This window comes from Aulonocara sp. 'chitande type north' Nkhata Bay, linkage group LG9, assembly GCF_057382095.1.
Source record: "Aulonocara sp. 'chitande type north' Nkhata Bay isolate Kocher_YH1m ecotype deep benthic linkage group LG9, A_spYH_male_GT1.1, whole genome shotgun sequence".
Classification (NCBI taxonomy): domain Eukaryota; kingdom Metazoa; phylum Chordata; class Actinopteri; order Cichliformes; family Cichlidae; genus Aulonocara; species Aulonocara sp. 'chitande type north' Nkhata Bay.
In genome coordinates this window covers 27,696,091-27,712,558 of record NC_141352.1, presented here as the reverse complement: position 1 = coordinate 27,712,558, position 16,468 = coordinate 27,696,091, and the positions used below count along the sequence as shown (strand labels likewise).

The following is a 16,468-nucleotide window of genomic DNA, read 5'->3' as shown; positions in this document are numbered from 1 at the left end:
GGTCGCCATGGTCAGCTTTCTAGGTCACCTGTGACAAGGCAGTAACATTTTAAAAAGGTTATATGACATAAACCTAATTAAAAACTTATTTCCAAAGTTATTTAAAAGAACTCAGCACCAAGAACCAGAGTCAGGGGAAGAAGGAGATTGCTACAATTTGACCACTTTTTGATTCCATGACGTGGTTAGAGGAGTGTGTTTAAATAGGATCCAACATGCAATGAACAAGCACAGTGGTGTTGCTAGTCGATTGACCAACTATCTGACATCAGCTGGGATAAAAATAACTGGCTGTGGCATCCTGCTTTCCTGTCTACTCTACAGCCCTGTGAAAAGGCTAAAAAGAGGTCTAAAATAAATCTAAAAAAAACAAAAAACAGTTGGAATGCATAGGAAAGACTCATTCTGTCCAAAAGCTGTATATAAAACAGATACAGTAAACATTTAGTTAGTTTTAGCCCCTTAAACCTTTTGCCATTGAAATGTTAGCTGTTTGAAAACATATGTGCAGCGTGGTGCTCTATTTGTGGGCATAACATGTCACAAAGAGAGGCAGCAGTGGGTATCACCACACTTTCCCCCCCTAACATTTTACATATTTAAGTTTATGAAGGACATAATAAGGAAAAGCTTCGCCTACTTAAAAAAAAAACAAAAAACGGCTTTTAGCAAAGTTTTGTGATGGTGAATTTACGGGGCTCTCCGATAACATGTCAACTAAGATCCATCAAACATTTGTGTTCAGGCGTCTGTACCGAGATGATGTGGGAATGATGCTCTGAATCCTTAACCCTTTAAGACCTACCATAGAACCAAGTCCGCCAGAGCTTATATTATATTTTTACATGTTGTAGTGCCATTTTTGGGAGCATTTCAAGTTGATATACATCAATACAACCATTATAGCCCACATTTTAATAATATGTATGCATTAAGTGCATAGTAATTACATACATTTCAAAAAAGTGCAATAAACTACAAAAAAATTTAAAATCGTTTTTGTTTTTTTAACATATATTTCTAGTTAGAGAAATTTAAGAGGCTTATCCCTCAAAACTGCAAATACAAAAAAGTTGCACAAAATAGTTTCCCATCACAGGAAATTTATTTTGAGTGTCTTCATAGTTTTATTTTTGAAATACACCAATTTTTCTACACTGCAGGAAAAACGAAAATAAATATTATGATGCAAATTTGCAAAAAACAGCATGTGCATCAAAATAAACTATTTCCAGCAGTGCAATATGAGCTCTAAACATCCCAGAAACAATACAGAAAGTCATAAAGTCAAACATAACTTTTAAAAACACCAGTATAGGCTCATAAGGCCCTGAAGGCAAAAAACTACATTTCCGCAAAATGACGTCACTTCCGGTTTCGCGCAGGTCGTGGCGGGCATGCGATAGTTCGCGATGCTGGACATAGGAAGTGTTACAAACAGCTGATCGGATCGGCAAAGCGTGTTTCTGGAATATTATATTACGCTCTGACCGGCTTTAAAGGGTTAAGAGTCGCCCCCTACTGGTCACTGAATATTACAAAATAAGTAGGTGGAAAAAAAATGGATAAAAATATTTAGACTGATTGCTTGACAACCTGACTGACTGACACTGAGTTGTCTGCTGTGAACTGCGTGTAATAATGTCTTTGTCTAAAAGAGATAGAGATACAAAGACGTCTTTATCTATCTACTGGAGGAATTGGGATTATTTTCAGGTGAGGTTTCTTTTTTTTTGCATTTTACTAAACACTGACCTGTTTCCGGATCCACGGAGAAGTACGGCTGGCCCTCCAGGATGCTGTAGACCACTTTGGCGCTGTTCCCGTACGTGGCGTCATCGGCGTCTGTGGCTGTCACCTGAATTACTGAGGTGCCTGCGGGTAGGAAGATTCATGACAATGATTTAGATCAACTCTTCAATACTGCTGAAAATTGCCTGCTGGATAATTGGTTAAGCTGATGCACCTTCTGATGAGGTGTCGGATCCTCTTCTAATCACGCCCATGCAGAATGTGACGGATCATTTCTGTCCCTTTGCGTTACCCAAACCAATCTTTATTCCTCGGCCACTTATACCCTTATACATGATTGAGTTTTGCAGGTAATCAATAACTCCTAATGTATTTTTCTAAGTATATCTCTCTAAGCATGCCAGCAGCACCTATACTGGCTCTCTGCAAGCCCCGAGAAGCCTATTAGCGTATCCACAGATCTGGAGTGTCTGAGAAGCCAAATATCTGATAGCAGGCGAACGACTGTGATCCATTTTCTCTTCCAGAAAGGCTGAGGCCCTATTTCAGTAGAACAAAGGGAAACGGTTAGCCAAGTGCTACCTCCCAAATGGCGCCTTGCGGGGCCAAGTGTTGCCTCATTAAATGCAGAAGAAAATTAATTGAGTAGAAATATTTAATGGCAAAGTGGTATAAATATAGAATTGTGCAATACAATGGGATAACGACCTCATGAAACTTCTGTAATTTGATGTCAGCAGAGATCAGTGTGGGGTGAGACCAGAGTTTCCCTCCTTTAAAACCCATGTGATTTGTATGGATGAAGGATGTTGTAGAAATAAAAATAAAAAACAGACAGAGAAAGACCACGGCTGTCTGATTTGCTGTAAGTGACAGTTCGGGAGGATTCTTGAGCAAGTTCACCGAACCTTGATCGCTAATACCTTTAACTAGGGAATTAGACTCAAAGAGGCTTTTCTGACATGGCGGCTTTTAGAAAATATCACTGATCCACATCAGCCATCTCATCGGCAACTTTAAGCTTTCGAGACAAGAATTTTCTGACAAACAACTCAGGAATAATCACGGTTTTTTGTGCAGGGGGAGTAAATTACCCCCAACTGCAATCATTCACTTGTCAAAGGGAGGAGCGCGTCAAAATCTTGAGAGTCCAAGCGAAGGATGTCAGAGCCGTGAGACTATAATAAAACTCAAAGTGTCACATTTAAAGGGGCAGTGTCTCAAGGCAGTCACTCGTGAACACATGCTCTGCCAAGCGGTGACATCACACCTCGGTTGTTGCCATGGGCACCCGTGCTGCCCTTAGATAAGTGCCGGCCTCTCTCTTGGGGTTGCTGAACCAAGTGACAACTCTGTCACATGTCTGGGCTGCAAGACCAACGTCCCTCAGTCCCAGAAGCACGGCAGCAGCAGAAGCACAACATATAGTTCACCCCGTGTTTGCGTGCAAGTATTGATGACTTTTTTTCCCTATTGTTTATCTATATTCATGAGGCTGCTGTGTGCTTTTAGGCTGGAGCCAAAGTGCACCGTGAATTATTTCATTTGCTGTTTGAATAACAAGCAGAAAGGACGGCGCAAAAGCAGCGAATGGTGCCGTGCGGCGTCTAAGGAAGTGGCAGTGCAGAATCCACAATTATTCACTGTGATGACACAGCTGACAATGTCGGTAATTAAATTAAATGTCGTTTTAACAAGATACAATACTGTATTTAAAAGATTATCTGCACCAGCGCTGTCGAGACGCTTTTACCTTGTTTATTCTCCGGTCATAAAACAGCTCCTAGTCTTTCTCGTTTAATTAGTTGGGCCTTCTTTGTTGCGTCGGCATCATTATTATGATTGATAAAGTCCCATTGATCCGGTAAGGCTGGCATTTTATAACATCTCTATCCTGTTTGAATCATAATCCTTTTAATTCGGCTCCTCTTGCGCACAGGCGCAAACCTTCATTTGTGTAAACATTTAATTGTCTGATAAATAGCTCTTTTTAAGAGTCTAATATTTACAGCTGGAACGTACCAATGTCAGACATTTCAGGGACTCTGGCCATGTAGGGGTCCTTGGTGAAGCGCGGCTCGTTGTCATTGATGTCGTGGATCTTGATGATGAACTCGGACTCGCCCTCGAGCGCTTCGTTGGTGAAGCGGTTGACAGCTTTGGCGTGGAGGATGTAGAAGGCCTTCTCCTCCCTGTCCAGCCTCTTGGTGGCATGGATGTCCCCTGACTTTTCATCTATCTTGAAGAGGGTCCCGGCTCCTTCCCCTGTCAGGACATACTTCACGCTGCCATCTCCTCTGTCAGAATCCGAGTGAAGCTGTGTGGAAAGAAAGAGGGGGAAAAAAAGGAGAAAATATGATTTGGATCCCCTGCTACAACACAAAACACCCATTTCAGGCAACAGTTTGTGGCATTTTCACTTTAATGAATTTCCATTTTGCTGCTTTCTACTGCTAATTGTTATAGCACAACAGAGATTCAAACTCGACTTTATGAAAGCTTTCACATTTGCTTAATTTCCTCTTATGAACAGCAAGTGTCAGCTACCCTTTTCCACATTAAAAAAAAGAAAAAAAAGATCTCCTTGTTAGCCTGAGCAGAAATGGTGACAGTAAACAAAAATCTTCATCTGCTGCAGTCCAAGCTGCACCGCTTGATTGACGGCTGCAAAAACACATCCCGGCGATGAGCGCTTTGCAGCAAAGATGTCAGCAAAAATCACATTTCAAAGCCGAATCGCGGCATTTCTGATCGACTGCGCGCACATCGGTGATCTGACCAATCTGGGCCCTGGCAAATAAACGCTGACAGCTTTTGATAAGTGTGTTTGGTGTTATTTAACAGATTCATATCATCTCTGGTAAACTGTCATCGTGTTGTGACGATACACATTCACCTCGCCTCTGTGAAGCTCGCGTCCTGCCAAGAAGAAAGCCAGCAGCCGGAGCGTGTAAAATGTCGCATTCACTGCTACTGTTACTTTTTTACTTTTCGCTGAAAGGGTGGGTGAGGGAGGGGACACACACACACACGTCTGTGGGGTTACCAGCATGAGTGAGCACACGCCCCGCAGCCTGCCAGTCCCTGATGGATCAGCAGCAGGACCAACATGCCAGAAGACCACGAGAGCCCACTTGTGTGTGGAGCTCCTCGTTATTATTATTTGCTCTGTTCCTCCCTATCTAATGTTAAATTTTTTTCTGCATGAACAGCAGCTTAGCATGCTCTGACATTTTAATTCCACAGCCAAATCTCCCCCACCCCAACCACACACACACACACACAACATATTTATCTCCTAGAACTCATCAAAAGCTTGTCCAGTCTTTTCTCCCCTCCCACTACTTCCCATCCTACTTCCCTTTCCCCTTTTTTAATAACCAAGGACACAGTAATAATTGCAGGGTGGGGTGGCGGGGGAGGTAGAGGGCAAAAAAGGAGAGCACATGTTTGCAGACACGGGCAAACATGTCAAGCATAAACCGAGGCAAACGCCATCCGAATGTTTACCCGCGTAAGTGGATGCCGGGATGTAATTCCGAGGTCCGTTATTGACACCTCATTAACTCAAGTGAGCCGGCACGTTTGATTTTGCCGGCTTGAATGCTTATTTTTTTCTCCCTTTTGCGCCGGTAGTTTCTGTTGTGTCTATAAAGGTTCTTGGCTCAGCCGGTGGACAGACTGAGGGGGGGATATTGTGCGTCGCAGCTGGGTCACGTGGGACCACATTGCAAAGTCTCCCTTCTCATCATATATTAAAAAGCTTTTCATCGCAGGTGCTCGGAAGCTTTACTAATTCATGCTGTTTTATCAGGGCAAAGCTGGCACATGTGAGATGAACAGCTTTGTGGATTAGCATCTTTAACACTGTTTTGTTCGACTGCTTGAATGCTGGTAAAAAAAAAAGACTGTTTTCATTCCTTTCTCTGTCTGTCTAACCAAGCCAGTCAAGTGTGTTGCAAAATTTTGACTATCCTCGGATTAGGATCTCGAGTGGAGCACTGTTTCATTCACCCACTTTGAATTCTGGTCAAAACAACTTTCCTGTTTTGTTTCGGGGTTGGGTTTTTTTTCGCTCTGCCTAACCAAGCCAGGAGAATATTCTGCAGAATTGTATTTGTTTTCTGTTCTGCTTTACAGTACGTGCTCCCAAACAGAGACTCAGTTGGCTGAAAACAATCCACTTCAACATTATTATCTTTCCCCCGCTGTTATAGCTGCAATGTCCTTCTCTATGATTGTCTATCAAGCTGCCTATCTCTGCCGGCACGACAATTCAGTTAATAACTGTTGAGTCCTCTCTTTCGGCTGAGATGTGAGATAGACAGTGTGACATATGCTGTGTCGACTGTCATTTCTATGGAAACAGAGAGCTCTCGTGGTTTTGAAGACTTCCTCCTTGCTACACTGAAGGATATTACAAGGAAGCTCGGAGTATCGAACTCCAGCACTTGCTGCAGCGACCCCGTCCCTCCCAGTTGCCCACCTTGCCGGTGAGGAAAATTTACTGCTGCCCTTCTACTCAAATTAAGGAGGGGGGTGGTAAGAAGAAAAAAAAGACTCTCTTGGAAATCAATGTGGCAGCCCAACGTGCATTCACAAAAGCCCTTTGATCAATTTATATCGAAAATACAATTAAACTGTCACAGGGGGAGAAAAGAAAGCCACATGTGCATTCAGTTTGGTCACCAAGAAGCCCTGGCACATCAATAGCTTGCCTTTTCTCCTATGCCCTCCTATGGCACCAAATTGTAAAAAAAGGCAGGGAGCATGATGCTATATCCATTAACACTTGGACTTCTGGTCTTTTAAAAACAGAAAAAAAAAAGCTCTGCAAAAAAAAAACTTCAACAGAGCCATTGCTTTCCTAAAGGCAGAGTTCAACATTTAGGGAATGGTTAGAAGACTAATGCTACAGTCACATCACACTGTCTCATTTCTGTTAGCATACGACCCCGCTGTGTACACCATTTAAACTGTGTGGCAGGGTTGGATGGTTTGGGTGAACTACTACTGCAAATACTGACTTTTAAATTACACGGAAGAACTGAAGAAAAAAAAATACATTTTTTTCTTTTACAAACTGTAAAAAATACACATCAGAGCTAAACTGGACAGCCACTCTCTAGTAAGTAAAGTTAGACCTCAGTTACACAGTTCTAGTACTGGTCAAAGACTTCAATTCAATTCAAATTTATTTATAAAATTGAATCACGACAACAGTCGCCTCAAGGTGCTTTATATTGTAAGGTAGACCCTACAATGATACATACAGAGAAAAACCCAACAATCATATGACCCCCTATGAGCAAGCACTTTGGCGACAGTGGGAAGGAAAAACTCCCTTTTAACAGGAAGAAACCTCCAGCAGAACTTCCTGGCAACTATCAGTTGGTAGGGAACAATTTATATTCCACGGCCAGTTGACGAGTGGTTGCTGGCTATCACGAGGTGAAATTGGTTGCAAAGCAGTACGGAGTTGCACTGAAAATCTCTTTGACATTGATTTGGTCCCTAGCAGGTTGATATAGTTACCTGCAGTTTGTATAATTTTCAAACGTGTTGGTTGCAATAGTATAAGACTTTTATTCTGAAATTGAAGGTTTTCTCCATTAAGTCCATGTTTTATACTGTCTGTGTGCCTGGTACAATCTATCACTTTTAGCTAGGTAGCTAGCATTGCCTTGTGTGACATTGTCCTCATCCTACTAGAGTTACTATAGTTTTATATTTTTAATTGATTTATGGAAGATTTGCCTGGGTTTCAATTTAGCCTCAGTTTTGCTTTAATTTGATTTAAATGCTTTCATGCCTGTGAAAACTGATCTGATTGTAGGTTTCATTAGCTTCATTAAAATGTACAACTATAAAATTATCTGACGCAGTATCATTTACACATCACACTGTCACTAAACACACAGATGCCAGGAGGACTTTTCATATAGTCTCCTGATTGTGATGACAAAACTGGCAGAACAACTTAAACTAAACTAAAACTAAAAACTTTGCTGTATATTTTTCATTTATTTTACTTAATTACTTGATTAATTATTCCAAATGTTATGTTTTGGGTTTTTTCTCTTACTGGCTAAAACATTGTTGGTGGACTAGATAGCAACCTTTTCCAAATTTAAACTTTTAGCCATTATGAGTACACTATCAGGATAGCTGGTTAGCTTAGCACAGCAAGAAGTTGCTTTTAAAAATTTCAAATATTTTATAACAAGACAAAACTGCAAACGTGAACCAACATTTTTTTTCTCACTCTTAACAAACTGAAGCCTTTCACTGAACCAAATAACCAGATTGTGGCAGCACTTCTGCTATAATTTTATTCATATTTAACAAATAAAAAAAGTACACATTAGTTTTTGAGTCTCACACTGAACTAGCAGCATGTTTGTACTCTCTGCTCATACTGCCTTCATATTAAATCATTTTTTGCTTTTTAAAGAACTTATTTTAACATTGCACTCAACAACAAACAAATCCTCCCTAACAAGAAAAGTAACTTCAATGGCCAAACTGCTTTATATGTCTTCACATCAATATATGGTCCGCATATAAGGGTGACGTGGGCCACAAGTGATCCCCCGGCCGCAAGTTTGAGACCCTTGGTCAAGTTACTGAGGTGTAGATTTTGCAACCTTTAGAAATATTACTTTAACGTTGCGCTAACCAGCTAATTAAGCATGTTATTCGTCATACAGATTTGAATTGAAAGTAAGTAAATGATCAGAAATGTAAAACTAACAGTTATGATTCTTTTGGTAAATGGTAAATGGACTAGTTCTTATATAGCGCTTTTCCACTCTTCTGAGCACTCAAAGCGCTTTACACAACTTGTGCATTCACCCATTCACACCCATTCGCACAAGCACAACTGACATTCACACACATTCATACTCCGATGAATGCATTGGTCAGTTTTGTACTCTCACTTATTTAACAGGATTATACATTTACTTAAATGTTAAACATTATGCAGTTACAGAACTTTGCAAATGAGATTAAAATCTCATTAACTGGCTAGGATTTGGTTGAAATCCTTCTTTAACACATTTAACTGTGTCAAAACAGTTTGTAATAATGTTTCTAAAATTAGTGTCTGTGTCTGGAGGGATAAAAGAATATGGAAGGAATGTGGAGAGTAGTCACACTCTCATCAAGAAAAAAAATGAAACTTGATTTCAGAGAATACTTGAAATGAGTCGATTTGCATGGGAAACAGGCTGAAATGTTCTCACTTTTCAACAAAATTGGAGTTCAAGGACTCAATCACAGAGAAAAATGACTCGTGAGGAAGAATTCCTTGTGAATTGTCTGTGAAACAAACTATAAAGCCTTTGCTTCAAGCCTTATATCATCAATAATGGCCTATATATATCAAAAACCCTTCATTCAATTATCCCACTTTGTTAAGTGACACGATAATATTTCTAAAAGCTTGTAATTTTCCCCCAACAATGAAAAACAAACATATTTCTGTTCCTAAATGCTTCATCTTGCAGTTTGAAGTGGGCTGAGAGGTGAAGTGGCACTCATCAGACATCTGTGCGTGATAACTTATAAGCGAGCTGTCTTTGTTTGTGAAATTAATCAGCTTCAAGAGCAGCAAATGTTAGCGCTGACTCGATCTGGTCGCCATTTGTGCTTCACTCGAGTTAGGCCAGAAAGATGGCACTGGAAACAGGCTGCTTAGGGCAATTAGCCAGTTAGCCTTTAAGGCCTTGTGTCCTGGCCTGTCGAGAACTGGCTGCCTTCTATGTAGCCAGATGGTAGCCTCAGACTGTGTACAAAAATAGCCTATCAAATGTCTGTTGATGTGTAAACTTGAGATATGCAGTGAGAGCGGCTGCGACATGAAGGTGAAATGTCACTTAACTTACAATCCTCACTTGTGGACATCTGACATCTCTTGTTTTGTGCATAATTTTCAGCATGTTTTATTCTAATTACAGGCAGTTGTCAACAGTTTAACTTTTTTGTATCACTTCAGCTACTAAACAGTCATAAATACACGTTTAGTGCTTTTTTTAAATGATAATTTTTGCTCTTGGTATCACAGTAGGTTCAAATTTAGATACGTTTGCACTGCATGACATTACTAAGAAGTGTTGCTTTTGTCTTTAATTAAGTGTTGCTTGAGCAGAAAGAATAATGCAACCTCTTTGCAAAAAAATAAAAATAATTTAAGTTATGTTTAAATAGGAAAAAAAACGAAATTAAATGAATGAATGTTGATACCATCTACATTTGGATTGGCTGCCTATAAACCCTGCTTTCACCATCCAATTCTCTCTGCCTCCAGGTACGAAATCTACAATGCAAACCAACACAAAGCAGTAGTATTGGTAACTTTCCTCAGGTGGGTGGAATGGTGGAAAAATTTAAGTAGGAAACCCTAACCAGCTAAAGAAAGAGTTCTGTTGTTAGGCGAGGCAAAGAAAGCAAAGAAAGAGACTGAAAAGAGAGACTGCATTGCTCCTATATTAGCTTCTATTCATTGGTTCTCAGCTATACTCACAATTCAGATCCTTAAAAAGTTCCAAATGATCAGTGCCCACGTCTGAAAGACCTCACTGCTCCATATTATCCCAAATGCAGGACTTCGCTCTTAGACTGCAGGCTATTAAAGATTATTCTTCAAACGTTCCTTTTCATGAAGCTTACAGTCAGGGCTGGATCAGGTGACCATGAACCAAACTTTAGTCATAGGACCAGGCTGCTGGGGGACTTCCTGTGATGCACTCCCATGCCTTTGTTTACCTTTTATCACCACTAGTTTGCGTTTTCTTCTGTTTGTCCCTGAGTCCGGTTCCTCTGTGGGTCACTTCCTATTAACAGGGAGTTCTTCCTCCCCACTCTCACCAAGTTCCTGCCTACAGAGGCTCATCTGATTAATGGGGGTTTTCTCTTTAATGCTTTTAAGGTTACCTTGATACAACTGTTGTGACTGTTGCCAAACAAATAAAACTGAACTAAACTGGAAACCTCAGGTTGGGATTAGCAATGGTAGCAGCTCCAGCTGGTTCAAAAGCGGTCAAAATTTTTTTACTGTTGTTCCTCTACAATAATTAAAAGGGTTGTTATAGTCAAGTGTTGAATTCTAAAAAGATACACTACTTGACCTATTCTATCTGGAACTGTAAAATTAATAAACTCTTGTTGCAGTTGTTACAGCCATGCAAAAACAACACAATTCTTCTACAAAAAATATTTAAATGCCCTTTAATCCGTTGTTTGTGGCGTTCTCAGTAAATGCAATCCAAAACATGCTTTATCTTTTTAATCTGTGAGGAAAAAGCCTGAAGCAACTGTATAATTAAGAAGCGTAATATAATAAATGTTAAATGGTCATTTTGTCAAGACTGTTGACTTGAATAGATGAACATTTACATTTTAACTGCTTCAAGAACTATTTTGACTGCAGATGTGTCAAAGGTTTCAATATGTTGGCGGCTCTACTGTTAAAGTCTAACTATTCTTTGCTCTACTTCAGTAAACAACATTGTTTAAAAGCTTAAATATCTCTGTGTGTTTGTACTGAATCAAGAATAAATTGATGCAATATTCCATATTTTATATTTCTTTTTTTTTTTTTTTTTTGGGCCTGTCCCGTTTGGCTCTTTTGCCATCATTTTATATTTCTAAACTGTAAGATTTTTGGTTTGTCTTGAGGAAGAAGGGATCCGTTTTAGCATCAACGTACTTGGCAACGTTGAATTTCTTTTTTACAGTATAAAAAATTTAATGACATTAAAATGAGACTCTAAAGGCTTTGATTCCTCATTGAGACCATCACTTGGCTCAGTTAAATTTTTTAATAAGTTGACATTTTTGTTTCCTTTGTGTCGAACTTTCTTGAGCAGGTGGGGCTGCTTTCACTCAGCCGAATAATGCCGGGCCAACGAAATACTTGTGATGTTGATGAGAGAAGATTAATTAATCTGACAAAACCAGTGGGTGTTTTAAACACTGGTAGGCAGGTGATAGCATGGAGATAATTGCAGGTGCCCTAGACATGTTGGCGTATCTCTCTCAGATATCACTTCGCCGCTGCAACGTTGTCAGACAGATGTTTACCGGGTGTCATCACCGCAAGATCGCGCCCGTTTCCTCCGAAGCTCACGCCCCCCCTCGTGCCCACACTTCCCAGAACACAACAGGGAACTTATCGCCCAATCAATAAACACTGCCAATGCATGCTCCAGGTCGCCACTGGAGACCTGCAGGGGCTGCCATGTCTAGAGTACAGCCAGGCCTGCGCCATATTGCAAACTCCTTGCCTCTGTGCCAAGGTGAGCAGCTGGTAATAGGGGGGAGTATGAACGGAGACCAAAAACCACCACCACCACCCCCAGCCCCCCCACACACAAAAACAAAACACACAAATCCCTGCACCTTTCCACTGCCATAAGACTCGCAAGTCCTTTCCCCAGGATGCCTCAACCGCTGAGTCATACAGGGCTGTGGAGCGTATTATGTCTGTATTCATCAGCCTTTTTTGTCTTTTCTGTGAGTTCTAGCCTATTACTGGAGGCTAGTATTTGCAGGTGCGTGCATGTGTGTGTGTTTGCATGTACGCTGGGGTGTTTGTTCACTACGCTGAAGACTCTACCCACCAGGCCCAGAACCACTGGGGCCTATCAGGGGCTGTAAATACTTTATGAGATATGATAGTGCAGCACAAACACTCCTCAACCACAGGCCATTAACCATTTTCAGTGGATATGTGCCCTTTGGTAAAGTAAGAAATAATGAAATAAACAAACATTCTCTTTCCCCCAGTGACAGCCCAGGCCCTCTGAGGCCTGTATGCAGCTCGCCTGCTAATGAGAGGCAGTGCAAGGCTTCCCTTTCTGCAGGAAAAAGAAAATCATTGGCCAATACAGCGAGATTAGCAGCCAACCAGCTCCCCCAACAAGCCACTGCCAGAGTCTTTTCCATCACATCTTGATCGCTTCTCTTAATTTCTTCCTGTTCCAGCTGCTTTTGTTACGCTTGCTCTGGAAAAATTGCAATTTCATTTGTTAGTACTTCACAGCTCGATAAAGCTGTTGTAAAGAGCAAAAATAAATAAATTTAAAAAACTAAGCCGAGGGAGATTGAGTTTACCAAATAACTGCAGACGCGATGTTGTAATTCAAGAGCAGTTTCATCATTCTATCTTTTACTGTGTGTCAAGCGCAGCTCCCTTGTTTATAATAACCTGTCATTGTGTTATTTCCAGTTGTTTTTTTTCCATCACAAACAAAAGCGGTTTTGTTCCACGCTGTGCTCGCCGGCTGCCACAATGTCATTCGCAGTGACAAAAGCCTTCTCTTTTGTGTTTCTTGTAGTTTTTCACCCATTCGGAGCCTTTACATGGCAAAAAATACGGCCTCCACCTGAGGATACAGATGCAGATGCTTGCACTCTATGTTGAGCCATGTGTTCAACTCAAAAGCTATTCATTCCCTTTAGGGCTTCATTCATCACTTTTACTTTATCTGGCAATTACCAAACAGTAATTGCAATCAGATAAGATCTACATACTGCAATCCTATGTGACAACTGGCTAGTGAGCTGACAATGAGGAAAAGCACCCAGCTGCACGTACTTAGGAGGGGAAACAACAAGTGCTCACAGTCATGATTAAGTGCGCTGCTCGAAGGTTGATGCTTTAATGGTGTCTTTGGGATATGGGCTCTTAGGTCGCGGCCTCCTACTCTCTAAGTATATACCTCACTCAGATAATCCATTCTTCTTATGCTATTAGTCCCTTTACAAGCTAAAAGGACAAGTGGGACATCAATCACCACTCTCCAAAGACAAAGTGGTTTGATCAAGCTCTGTATTTACTTTTGATCTTCATTCATTCTGGGGTTTTCTTTTCAACTTTTTTTTTGTTCTTTCTTGTATTTGCTCGCCCGCAAATGTTGTAATCCTTTTAGGCAAGAACTGAAAGTCAACCCTCACTCGGGGAGGACGTATGTTGCAGAATCTCATTTGGTTGGATGACTCCATCCTCCGTGGACGCATGATAGGAATGCAAAGCACTAGCCCCATTCAGCCCCTCGCACAAAACAGCCTTTCTTCCGACTCAGACATCCTGACCTTGCCACAACGCTTCACAATCTCCTCAATTACAGTAGGTTGGAAGAGGAGACTGATATCTTGACTTCCGCTTCGCTGCATGTAAAGCAAGCATTATTTGGCCCATCTTCTTGTGCACCCCCTCCCAATGTTATCTGGGTCGACACTGTGTTTTCATTTTGTTGAACAAATAATACCTTCAGCGGAAGTCATATTTCACTGTAGGGCAAGACAGCCGCTTTAGGATGGTTTGATGTGAGTGGAATGGACATTGTGCAAGCAGCCACAGAGCTGACAGTAAGCACAAAATATATTGGACAGCCGACAGCAAACAAAGCCCGGGGATGGATGGATGGAAGTCCGATATGTGAGCATTACCCGATTGGAGTATCACGTCACGTCGACTAATAGATGACGGGTTGATTCTCGTATTCGCGGGGACAGAATGATACATTCGTATACAGGACTTTATTTGTTGTGAAGGATGTCATTAAGCGGCGATCGTTGCCACTGAGTGTAGTTTGCAGAGGACAATTACATAGTGTATGTATTATGGTACCGAGACTAGGCACCACAGGTAGTTAGGTTCTGCCTATCAGTGCTATTATAGGAAATGAATATCAAAATTGCTGTATCACAAATTCAAAATTTTCTGTGTGTGTGACTGTAGCATGTAAACGAAGCAATATTTGGTGAAATGTGCATTAACTTGGACTGATAAATAACAGATCGCTGTCTTCATAAATATGTATTGACAAGACAGCACATAATGAGGCATTTTTAGATGAACATAAATAGCACTGCCTCAGTACTGAAAGTTCATGTTGTGTTTCGTAGATGGCGTCTTCATGCAAACTGAAAAACAAAAAGGTAAACAACTAAAAAGCATTAAGAAAAAAGACACTAAACAGAGAATCTAGGGACTGCAAGTTCTAATTTGCAAGAAGCAGTTCATTATAATCGCTTCTTTTGCACTGGTGGGTGATACGTTTGATTTTCCCATCTGGCCAGTTTCAGACGTGGGGAAAGCCACAGTCCCATTATTTTACTTACAGCAAACACCATTATGGAAAGGCTTGTTGAAACAATGTATAAAAAATGAATATAAAATAACCTTTTAGGGATTATGTTTTTCAAGTCTTTTCAGCTTTTCTTAAGAAACATAGATTTCAGGGGATTAATATATTTTCTATATTTTGGAAAAAGGCAAAAGAACGTCTTCCAAAAAAAATTATAAAATATTTTTCATGTGCGTCATTTAAAGTGAGTCGTCATAAGTCTCAGGTTATTGCACGTAAAGTGACAAGTGTGCCCTTGACCTTGATGCAAGTGTGACCTTGCATAATATGAATAAAGATCCAGTAGGTGAGCATTCTGTGCAATTTGGATCAAATTACAGAATAACGATTTTTGCAAATTGTGGACAGAGAAAGAAGCGACGTCTTCTCACAGCATGAAACCCATGAACTAAAACCAAAAATGGCCTATTCTGATATCTTAGCGTCAGGTTTAGGGTCAGTTTTGGAGTTTGGAACGATAACTTACACCTCACTATGTTAAAATGTCTTGAATACAAATGTACAATTAAAAATAGAAAACTATTTAAAATTTTGTTTGTTTGGGTCCTAGGCCAACAGTGTTGGAGTGTTTCTTGGGAAAAAAAATTTGAGCAAAAATTGCCACAAAATTTGCAAAAGTAAGTACAGACTAGAACCAAAGTAACAAAGTATCCACTACCACATGTAGGCCTACATAAAACAGCAGTCCTACAGTGCCTGTGTTTGTGCAACTGAATCAAATTAAAAAAATCCTACTTTAAAAACACAAAACAAAAGAAAAAGTTTCAGTTTAATTTTGACAAAATCCAGCTGCAGATCAAGGAGACTGACGGCCTTGGCGTTATTCATTTAAATAATTAGATTCATCTAGTTGTTTGTCAAAGTCACACTTAACCACTGGAGACGGGGAAAAAAGAGCCAAATGTTGGTCTGGAGCCACAAGTTCAAGACCAGTCACTGTGACAATTTCACTGCTTTACACATTCAGATCACACACAAGCCCATGGTTTCAGTTCAAGATTTGGAGAACATTCATCAATACTCTATTTCTATTCATTTCTATTCAATTCTATTTAACCTTACTGTTCATTTTAAACTGACGCCAACTGAAAAGAGTAAACTTTAACTTCTGCTGTGAAAGTTTGATCTTAAATTTGACTTAAAGTACTATGCAAAAGGTCCTGAAAGGTCTTAAATGTAACTCGTTTACCTGCAGACACCCTGTTTACAAATCTGAATTCTCAAAGACGCCCTGATAGCAGACATATACAACCAATCTCCAGAATCTACTTTGCTGCAAACATCTTCATTACTACAGCAGTCATTGCTGTTGGCACTTTCTGGTGATCACTTATCAATTTTACAGTCCAGACAGTTTTCGTAATGACGTTGGAGATTCTGTATGGGCTGCTATTTTCTTTTCCAAACTATAATGCTGTTATGGCTGCTCTCACCAACTACTTCCTTTCATTCCCCGTGAACAAATTGAAGATGGAAATTGAAAAAAAAAATATGGGTGCAGTTTAAGCCACACCAAACGACACTTGGGCCCAAATTGAGAGCTATATGTGCATGTGTAT

At 40.4% G+C, this 16,468-nt stretch overlaps 1 protein-coding gene across 1 annotated transcript in view; it reads right to left on the bottom strand.

Annotated features, from left to right (window-relative positions):
* Positions 1-16,468, bottom strand: part of LOC147322270 (cadherin-10-like) — a 74,162-nt gene that overhangs the window by 32,193 nt on the left and 25,501 nt on the right. The window contains exons 3-4 of the mRNA XM_086306749.1: positions 3,775-4,069; positions 1,756-1,875 (exon numbers count right to left, since the gene is read on the bottom strand). Of these exons, the coding sequence (XP_086162875.1) occupies positions 1,756-1,875; positions 3,775-4,069 (415 nt within the window). The remainder of the gene's footprint in view (positions 1-1,755; positions 1,876-3,774; positions 4,070-16,468) is intronic.